General features: G+C 31.9%; 1 protein-coding gene across 1 annotated transcript in view; it reads left to right on the top strand.

Annotated features, from left to right (window-relative positions):
• Positions 1 to 4,690: 4,690 nt before the first annotated feature.
• LOC108771981 (dystrobrevin beta) overlaps positions 4,691 to 10,547 on the top strand; it is a gene marked incomplete at its 5' end in the record, with an annotated part of 129,826 nt that continues 123,969 nt past the window's right edge. The window contains 12 exons of the mRNA XM_018537412.1: positions 4,691 to 4,907; positions 5,366 to 5,448; positions 5,961 to 6,112; positions 6,211 to 6,319; positions 6,398 to 6,564; positions 6,645 to 6,772; positions 6,858 to 6,956; positions 7,056 to 7,137; positions 7,347 to 7,385; positions 7,465 to 7,583; positions 8,169 to 8,334; positions 8,523 to 8,839. Coding sequence (XP_018392914.1) covers positions 4,691 to 4,907; positions 5,366 to 5,448; positions 5,961 to 6,112; positions 6,211 to 6,319; positions 6,398 to 6,564; positions 6,645 to 6,772; positions 6,858 to 6,956; positions 7,056 to 7,137; positions 7,347 to 7,385; positions 7,465 to 7,583; positions 8,169 to 8,334; positions 8,523 to 8,839 — 1,678 coding nt within the window. The remainder of the gene's footprint in view (positions 4,908 to 5,365; positions 5,449 to 5,960; positions 6,113 to 6,210; positions 6,320 to 6,397; positions 6,565 to 6,644; positions 6,773 to 6,857; positions 6,957 to 7,055; positions 7,138 to 7,346; positions 7,386 to 7,464; positions 7,584 to 8,168; positions 8,335 to 8,522; positions 8,840 to 10,547) is intronic.

Below are 10,547 nucleotides of genomic sequence, written 5' to 3'. Positions count from 1 at the left end.
AACTTTCTGATTTGACTAAGTCTAACTGGAACATGTACTTGAATACCTCATTATGTATGCCAAGGTTTTTTATATACATATTAATTTCCATTTCATTATCTTTCAGTAATAAAATGTATTACGTTAAAATAGACAATTTGGTATAAGAATTCTATTAAAATTAATACTGATATTTTGTGATTTATTTTTGAAATATGATATAAAAAATTATTATTTTGATCTCTCACCTAGAACACTATATCTGATTCAAGATTGTGGAGCACATACGAATTCTTTTTAAATTAATACTCATCGTTTATAATTCATTTTTGAAATATAAAAAGCTGTTATTTCGACCTCTCACCTAGAACACTATATTTGATTCAAGATTTTGAAGCACATGTGTGTGAGTTACAGTTTTCAATCACGTGTATCTTCATAAAGTATACATTTTCAAAATATTATTCTAATTCATAATTAATATTGTGAGGAACGATTGTTCTGTTAATCAATTTCGTAATAATATTATACCAAAACACTTAGTACGTTTATTAGTGTATTTATTCCAATGTATTACATACGTACAATCAAATATGCTAATAAAGGTAATAAATTTTTTTGGTATAATCAGAACAATCGTTTATCACGATATTAATTATTAATTAGAAAAATAATTTGTAAACGTATACTTATGAAGATATACGTGATTGAAAACTGGTTAACTTACGCTCTAAAATCTTGAACTAGGTGAGAGACCAAACTATAACAGTTTTTTACATTTAAAAAATAAATAACAAAAGATCAGTATTGATTTTAAAAGAATTCTTATGCCAAATTGTCTATTTTAACGTAATACATTTTATTATTGAAATATAATCAAATACCATGAAAAATGACACATATATTATTGAAGATGCCAGTTTAAAGTAAACATACACCAGCATTTCCCAACTTTACGTCTGACTCGAATACCTCATTATATATGCCAAGGTTTTTTACCATTTTATTATCTTCCAATAATAAAATGTATTACGTTAAAGTAGACAATATGGTAAGAAAATTTAATAAGAATTCTTTTGAAATTAATAATGATCTTTTGTGATTCATTTTTGAAATATACATATTACCATGAAAAATGACTCATATATTATTGAAGGTGCCATTTCAAAGTAAACATACATAAAGTGTATATTCTTTTGCAGCATATATACGTAATAATAATGATTTAACATTACTATTATAAACATCTAGTGTGCATGTGTTGTTAGATCATTATTACGTATATATGCAACAAAAGGATATACATTTTATGAATGTTCACTTTGAACTGGCACCTTCAATAATATATCAGTTTGTTTTCTAGCGTCAAAATTGTCGGTTGCATTATATTACCTTCAGAATTTAATGTACTTTTATTTATTCGACGAGCTTTGCATTAGTCACATCCAAGATTATAGCACTGGCATCAAGAACTTTCAATGTACTCGGATCTCTCTAATATCTTTATATTATTATCGTTTTATGGTATTTCCTCCTCCCAATTGAATACCATTTTGATTAACTACTTCTAAATTGTGTACCTGCAAAATATATAAATAATTTAAATAATTTTAATCATTTTTTTCAAAAATTACGTTTATTGGCGTATTTGATTATATGTAATAGATTTTTTTGGTATAATGTTATTACGAAATTGATTATCAAAACAATCCTTCTTCACGATAATAATTATTAATTAGAATAATAATTTGTAAATGTATACTTATGAAGATTTACGTGATTGAAAACTACTTATAACTTACACTCCAAAATCTTGAATCAAATGTAGTCTAGGTGAGAGATTAAACTGTATATATGTATATATATATCAATTTTTTAAAAATAAATCACAAAAGATCAATATTAATTTTAAAAGAATTCTTATACCAAATTGTCTATTTTAATGTAATACATTTTATTATTGAAAGATAATGAAATGGTACACATTACTATGAAAAATGACTCATATATTATTGAAGGTGCCAGTTCAAAGTAAACATACATAAAGTATATATTCTTTTGTTGCATATATACATAATAATGATTTAACATTACTATTATGAACAACTAGTGTACATGTGTTGTTAAATCATTATTACGTATATATGCAACAAAAGGATACACATTTTATGAATGTTCACTTTGAACTGACACCTTCAATAATATATCAGTTACTATCCATGATAATATATTTCATTATTAGATAATTATTTAAAGTTTTAAAGATTTCAATACTAAAACCAAGTAATTTTCTGTTTTGAGTAACTGCATAAATAAGTTTTATCTTTATTATTATAAAAGAATTGATTCTTTGTGCTGTATTTTATCTTGAAATATATTGAAGGGAAAGTCCTGAAAGAAAAGAGAGGAATCTTTTAAATCCGTACCTTTTTTCTTTTCAGACTTTTCCTATCAACAAAGTACAAAAAGAATCAATTCTTTTATAATTATATAAGGGATAGAGAAGACAAATTAAGGTATCTACCAAACAAATAAATAACAGATCTGGAAACACGGTAGTATCTCGGTAAATAAGTAACTTAACCAAATGCTGTAAAAAGAAAATAATTACATAGAAAATAATTTGTATTCTTACAGCGGAATTACAGCAGAGAATATGTGTAATAAAGCCATATATGTGATACTACTACATATATGAATAAAGCAGTAAAGCAGAAAATATCTAACCTCACTTACGTGTTCGTCTATTCTATGCCATCGATGTGACAAATTTCCTAACCTCAATCCTTTGTTATTGCCGAGACTCTTTATCTGACTTTAACGATCGAACAGGTCGCAGCGCTCGATATTTATTCTAACCTCACTTACGTGTCCGTCTATGCCATCGATGTGACAGATTTCTCAACCTCAATCTTAATAATCCGACTTTAACGATCGTACAGATCGCAGCGATCGATATTATAGATTTATAGATTTATAGACGGGTGTCGCGACCACATTTATCTTTTGCGCCAAAAATTCCAGAATGCATTTTCTCACTCCGTAGCTGGTAACAAGGACGACGACGACTACGACGACGACGACGACGACGACGTTTCTTACAAACAAACCCATTTCCTCGACGGCGAACACCTAGACACTTACTTCCTCGAAGGCGAACACGTAGACACCCACTTCCTCGACGGCGAACACCTAGACACTCACTTCCTCGAAGGCAAACACCTAGACACTCACTTCCTCGAAATCAAACACGTAGACACCCACTTCCTCGACAGCGAACACCTAGGCATCCATTTCCTCGACGGCGAACACCTAGACACTCACTTCCTCGAAGGCGATCACTTAGACACTCACTTCCTCGAAGACGATCACGTAGACATCCACTTCCTCGAAGGTGAACACCTAGACACTTATTTTCTCGAAATCAAACACGTAGATACTTATATTTCCTCGACGACGAACATATTTCAATATTTCAATTTTAATATTTATATATATAATAATATATATATATTATATTATTAATAAATATTTTATATTATATTGAATATTATTTTATTTTTAATTATAAGATTAAAATCGCGCGCGCGTCATATGTGATACACCATGCAACACTGGTCTGCTGGTTAGATATAGATAGATAGAGTGAGATAACACATAAAGTCAAAGGCCCTCTATTATCGAAAAAACGAGATGGACATTTTCTCTGGTCAACGTCGTTAATGACGATGACTTATCTTAAAAATAAAACGTGAAAATTTATATATCCGGATTTTGCGTCGCAATATCTCCGCTTGTAGGACACGTAGAAAAAAAATGAAAGCACTTTTATCATACAATTTAAGTATTTGCTATTGATTGAGCGTATGTAGAACTTGTTCGGTTTTGCCGTTACTGAGATCTGGTCATCTCGACCCCGAAAAATTCTCAGTTTCGCGTAAAGGAGGCACGGTAGTGTCGCGCGCTTGGCTTAGCGCCGAGACACTACCGTGTCTCCAGATGTTTGGTAAAACGATATCTTCTTATTAAAATATGTTGGAAATCAATCAATAAAAGGTGTCGGCAGTTAACCATATCATATAATAACACACAATTATTTTATGGATCAAGTTTGTAGATAAAGCATTTAAAAAATAACGTTTGCAATTGATTTTATATATTAGGAATTAAATTTTTTGTTACTAAGTTGACTCTAAGTCCTTTTACATTTATTTTCATTTTATACTTATTGAGCTTTATTGTCGCTTATTATTAATTATTATTATTATATAATAACATTATTATGTTAGATTAATATAGAAATTAATAATAATTATAAAATACAATTTATAAATATGTTCTGGTATTAAAACTAAAAAATTTATAAAAAATAGAGTTGATCGGTTTGACTTCTGAGCTCATATATCATATGAATAAAATCTGTTCAACTCAACAGTAAACTTGTTAAAATACTCATTATCTCTATTTCTATTATACCTTTATGATGATTAATAGGGCAAAGATCTTTAAGTCTCGACAAGTGAGAAAATTAACTAAGAATTGCTAATTTTCTCACTTATATGGCTATGCTAATGATAATTAACATTATTTTCATGTCAGCGTCGGAATTTAAAGAGAACATGGCACTCTTTCAGGCTTGCGTTAATTAATGTTGTGTGAAGATAAATCAAGGTATGTACCTTTTTAATAACGCATGTATGATTTTATGCAGTGCATAACGTCGATATATGGAACGTGATCGAGGCATTTCGAGAGAATGGTCTGAATACGCTGGAACCATCGAGCACCTTGGGAGTATCCAGACTCGAAACACTACTGTCTTCCTTGTTTCACGCACTGAACAAGAGAGTACCAGTATCGCAACAGGCTAAAGTTGACGCTACTACAGCATTGTTGATGAACTGGTTGCTGGCTGCTTATACCAGCGGGTACGCTTGATAAGATAAACATAACTGTCACTTTTTTAAGTAATTATGTACAAAAGAGATTTTTCCAAATATCGATATTTTTCTGCTGCAATATTGATAACAGTATTTATTATAATTTAGATAATGATAATAAATTGGGGAAGTCGAAATATATATTCTACCTATTTTTTAAATTTGTTTTCAATATAACTTCTACAGTGATTTATTACGTACATTCGTGATGCTATAAAACGCACTTAATAAATTGTTATAATGAAAATAAGTGATTTAAAAAATAGATAGATTATATATTTTTCGATCTCTTTCGGTTGATTATCGCTATCTAAATCACAACAAAGATTGTTATCAATATTGTAACCAAAAAATGTCGAAATTCTGAAAAGGCCTTATTATTCATAATTATCATTTTTTATTAGATACGAATGTCAACATCCAATTAAACTGTGATTTTCTTGCAGAGAGAACAATAAGATATCCGTGTTCTCGGTGAAGGTGGCCCTGGCAACATTATGCGCGGGAAAGCTCATGGACAAATTTCGATGTAAGTAATTTCTCCGCTCTCTTACAAGAAAATTATCAGAACTGTCTTTTACTGATTTTAATGGGTTTTGTTATAGAGCATAAAAAATATATTAGAGATCCATATTTTCTTTATCTCCTTATTTGAATTACAGGTTTAGGGATCAAAATAATTCCTAAACCTTGAAGATGGGAATAAATTAAAAATTTTTTATTTTCGAGAAATGTAATTACATTACGTTATATTAAGAGCGTATAAAATACTATAAAATTTTTATATAAAACATTTTTTTGTATATTTTATAGTTATAAAGTTGTATTTTATAGTTGTATTCATTGAAAGAAAAGGAAAAAATCTATTGCTTTTGAGGAGTTATTTCGACTGCTAAATCTCGAAATGAACAAATAAAAAATATGAGTATATACTATTTTTTGATGCTCTACAACATCTAATGTTCAAAACTGATGAAGGATAGTTCATTTGTTGAATCCATTAAGCTAAGTTCATTAACGATGTTTATATTCTACAAATAGATATATACTCGCAAATATCTGATAGCAATGGACATATGATACACTGGAGGTTCGCTGATTATCTGAAAGAAGTTCTAGCTTTAACTGCGGCGGTCTATGAGTCCCCGTCGTTTGGATATTCCGACGATCTTGCTAGCTGTATTTTTCCCACGGTACATATGCGTTATACATATATATACAGCTCTGATACATTGCTAGATTAAACAACTAATTTATTAATATTAAACAAGTAATGCTTTATATGCGACAGAACTCCAAAGTCACCGTAAACGACTTCCTGGATACACTTATGTCAGATCCTGGACCACACTGCTTAATCTGGTTGCCGTTGTATCACAGAATGGCGGCCGTGGAAACAGGTAGTTGTGCGAGAAATTAGCAACTAACAATAAAATCGATCGGCGGATGAGATTTTACGTCATCCTTCGTGTTTACAGTTGCTCATCCTATTATGTGCGACGCTTGTCACAAAGAAAACTTCACCGGGTTCCGCTACAGATGTCAGAAGTGCCATTCGTATCAGCTATGTCAAGACTGTTTCTGGCGTGGTAAAGTTTCAGGAACACACAATAATGATCATGAAACGAGGGAGTATAGCAGCTTTGTACGTATTTTTGTTATATTTATATATTTTAAAACCTTTCTTGCACTGTTTAATTTTCAATGATGAATTTTTATCGATAGAAATCACCAAGCAAGCAGATTGGCCATTCTCTGCGAAAGAGTTTCAGATGTGTTCCTGAGAAGGGAAAGAACAGCCTACCGCGGTTCCCGGAACAACCTGAGAAAACGTTAGATCTATCGCACATAGTGTTAGTATCTTTTATTATTCGCATTATAATCGCTCATTGTGTCTCAGCATAATTTTACAATTCAAATAAATTCACTATGTTCCAGCCCACCGTCACCTTTACCATCTCACAATGGTTTTCCAGATCCAGGGTTTATGGCCCCCTTTGATTCAGGATCGGTGGATAGTCGTTCAACTCTGAGAAGGTAAGCCTGTACAAAATTTTAATTTACGCACAATTTATTTGCCTTTGCCATTTGCGCGCAGACGCCATGCTTTACTTATTCCGTTTGTATATCGTCCAGTATGGACAGTTCAAGACTGGATGATGAACATAAATTAATAGCACGATATGCACAAAGGTTGGCACAAGAAGCTAGGACCGTGGTAAGTCCTTTAAAATTTACATACATTTTATGCTTACTACATCAGGCGTTGTAATTTGACGTTAAAAGCGTGAATGCTCTTGCTATCTTAATCTATTAAATTTGCAAAAGCCATGAAAGCCAATTAAATTTGTTCTACTGTTTCCATTATCGTGACCGTTCTCTCTGGCACTAATATTAATATTAATTTCATAATTGCCTCGTTAACAGCCTCGTACTGCGTCCAGAATGTCCCAGGCAGATCAAGCAGTAAGTATACATTGTTTAGATTATCAGTAAAAATTCACATCACGGATTATTTCATCCGCGACTATATTTTTGGTTACAGGGTCGAGCACCGTCAGACGTGAATCTGGCATCGTTAGATGCGTCGCGGGCGCAGCGTGAGCTTATATCGCAGTTGGAGGCAAAGAACAAGGAGATAATGCGCGAGATAGCAAGGTTAAGGTATACCTGTGTCGTTTATATTCCTTTATATCAAACCTAAACCTCGATTTCATCCTGTCAACCCATCCTAGGATCACGCATGTTCAGAACGTTCTGTTTCGCTTTGTGTCACTTTGGTTGCATAGCCTGCACAATGGAACAGAGAGAAACGATACATATTTATATTGTATATTGCCATTAATATCCATTTCTGATAATATAGATTAACTTTAATCTCGGTTTAATTTAATTTTTATCTTATATTCTTAGAACTAGAAGATAAAAGATAAGGTAAACCGAAATTAAAGTTAATCTACATTGATAGAAATAGACATGACAATGATAAAAGCATTTACATGAATTCGTTAACGTTGAGCGTTCTTAATCTCTTTCAAATTGACTTATATATTCATTGAATCATATAAATTATAATACATTAATACATTCATATACTACATTAATCATACATCACGCTTATGAGATGAATGATTGGAAGTGGAACATTATTATGTTTTAATAATTTAAATATGTGATACATTCCACTTCTTTGTGTTAAATTATGCCTAACAATTTCTCAAAAAATTTTTTATTCTTGCTACTATACAGAAGACAACAGGAGATAGAAGCTGCGGGTTTAGAAAATCCGGCACTAATGTCAGAATTGCGAGCTTTGAGGCAGCGGAAGGACGAACTAGAAACGCATCTGGCGACGTTGCAAGATTCCAGAAGGCAACTAATGGTGCAGTTGGAAGGTTTAATGAAAATGCTAAAGGTACTTTCACGAAAATTTTATAAGACTGCTTCTTTAAACGGTTAAAGTTGAATGAGTTCCAGTTTTCTGTCTTTAAAGATGAAATTAGCAAGAGAATTAATGAAATATGGAAGTTTATAATAAAGGGATACTAAAGTTTTATATAAACAAGAATGTAATTAGTAACACAATGGTATCTACCTCGATAGAATCATCAGGCATCGCCACGATCAACCCCAAACAGTTCACCACGAAGTACGAAGTCACCGCCTTTGCCACTTGGTGCAATACCGAACAGCAGATCAGCACCACCGACTCCCGGTGGGCCCTTGTCTACACCTCAACAACAGCAACAACAACAACAGCAAATGCAGCAGCAGCAGCAGCAAATGCCGCAACAAATGTCTCAGAGCTATCAAAATCCCATACCGACAACAACGGTGGCTAACGTGCAGGGCAACGCTATGCTCGGCACGATACAGAATCCCATTCCAGATAGCTTGTCGTGTGTTGGCGGCGATGTAAGGTAGGCAAGCATGCACAAAGACAGAATATATAAACGAAAAGATAGAACCTTCTGCAGCGCGAAAAGAGCGAAGCAAAGACAAAAAATTATAAACAGAATATGCGTGATACATAATTGTACACGTAATTTATATAATATATAAGAATAATATATTACATAGTCAGAGCAATTTGTTCACTTAGACATTCCAAGCGAGAAATCTATGTACAGTCAATGTACATAAAACACGTTCTAATAATATAGGTAACAATATTAGGTCTACAAATAAGTTTTGATCTTTTTTTTTTACAGAATATTGATATTTATAAAAAATCAAAGCACATATCAGTCTTAAAAATAATTTCCATAACTTTCGACATATTTTTGCCATCTCTCGAGCAGCTGGTGAATTCCTACTCAGAAGAAGGTATTCAATAAACTCGGTTATGGAATTTTTAACCTCTTCAGATGTTTGAAAGTGCGTATTAACGAGATGGTGCTGTAGAGAAAGAAAGAGCTGGAAATATGTAGGGGCTATATCTGGAGAAGCCGCATGATGGAAAATTTTCTAGCCCAAAGTATAAATTAATTCTTTGGTTACTATCGCCGAATGAGACCATGCAGTAGTATCATCTGACGAGTTCCCTGGCCAGTATAGGGTCATTTTTGTTCGATTACATCACTTAAACGCATCAATTATTGTTGATAACGCTCAGACCTTACAGTTTCTCCAGATTTTAGCAACTCAAAGTATAATACATTTTTCATATCCATGCACCTAATGCATAGCAATACTTTTTTCAGTCGAAAAGATTGAAATTATCCATCCGAAACTTGTTGTACCACCTTTTGCACGTATTTTCAGATACCACATTTTCTCTCAAAGCAGAACAAATAATTTCTTTTGCTTCGAGATCACTTTTTTAATTGAAAAGCGAATAGAATACAATGTCTCACATAATTGTGTGACGACATCGCGCTCACTTTTAAAGTTTGTGAAATGTCGTCTAGCAAGGGATTTCCATATGTATTAGTTTTTTTTTAATCATAAAGTTGATACTACGAATCTCCAAAGCAAAAGAAAAAAGATATGAATTTATACTAAGTTACAGGTGATTTATTCAAAGAACTTATTTGTAGATCTAATAATTAGATGCAGCTAAATAAATATTAATTACATCAATATTCACAATAAAATAATAGTGTGTGTGAAGCTAGTGTACCATTTCGTGGAAACTCACTAATTATTGAGAGTTCTGTGTGTATTTTCAATAGCTCTATAGTTCTATACGTATAAAAATATTATAAAAGTTTTGCCCTTTAAAGCAGAAAAAAGCGAAAAAACAAACTGAGATGCTAGGTTCACGCAGTGTCTCATTTTGTCCTACACAAGTTTTGATCACAAATTTTTGTAGGATTTTAAAAAACAAATAGTTCTACATGAGTGTGTTTCAGGAAGAGTTCTGGTGATAAATACTATTATTTTCAATTTTTAATGATATTTTTAATGATCCCCAAAAAATTTACTTTTTAGTAGCAAAGATAAGATGCTAGCCAATTTTCGACAGTTCTGTGAGATTTATGATACTTATCGTGTACGAATGTATTTTAACATCTTCCAACGAGTTCCGATGATAAAAACTATTTGTGAATTTTTTAAACAATTTTTAAAACCCGAAAGAGGCATTTTTCAGAGTATATATATATATATATATATATATATATATAT

Source organism: Cyphomyrmex costatus, unplaced genomic scaffold (assembly GCF_001594065.2).
Source record: "Cyphomyrmex costatus isolate MS0001 unplaced genomic scaffold, Ccosl1.0 scaffold171, whole genome shotgun sequence".
NCBI lineage: Eukaryota > Metazoa > Arthropoda > Insecta > Hymenoptera > Formicidae > Cyphomyrmex > Cyphomyrmex costatus.
The sequence above is the reverse complement of the archived record's forward strand: the minus strand, read 5'-3'. Positions and strand labels throughout refer to the sequence as shown.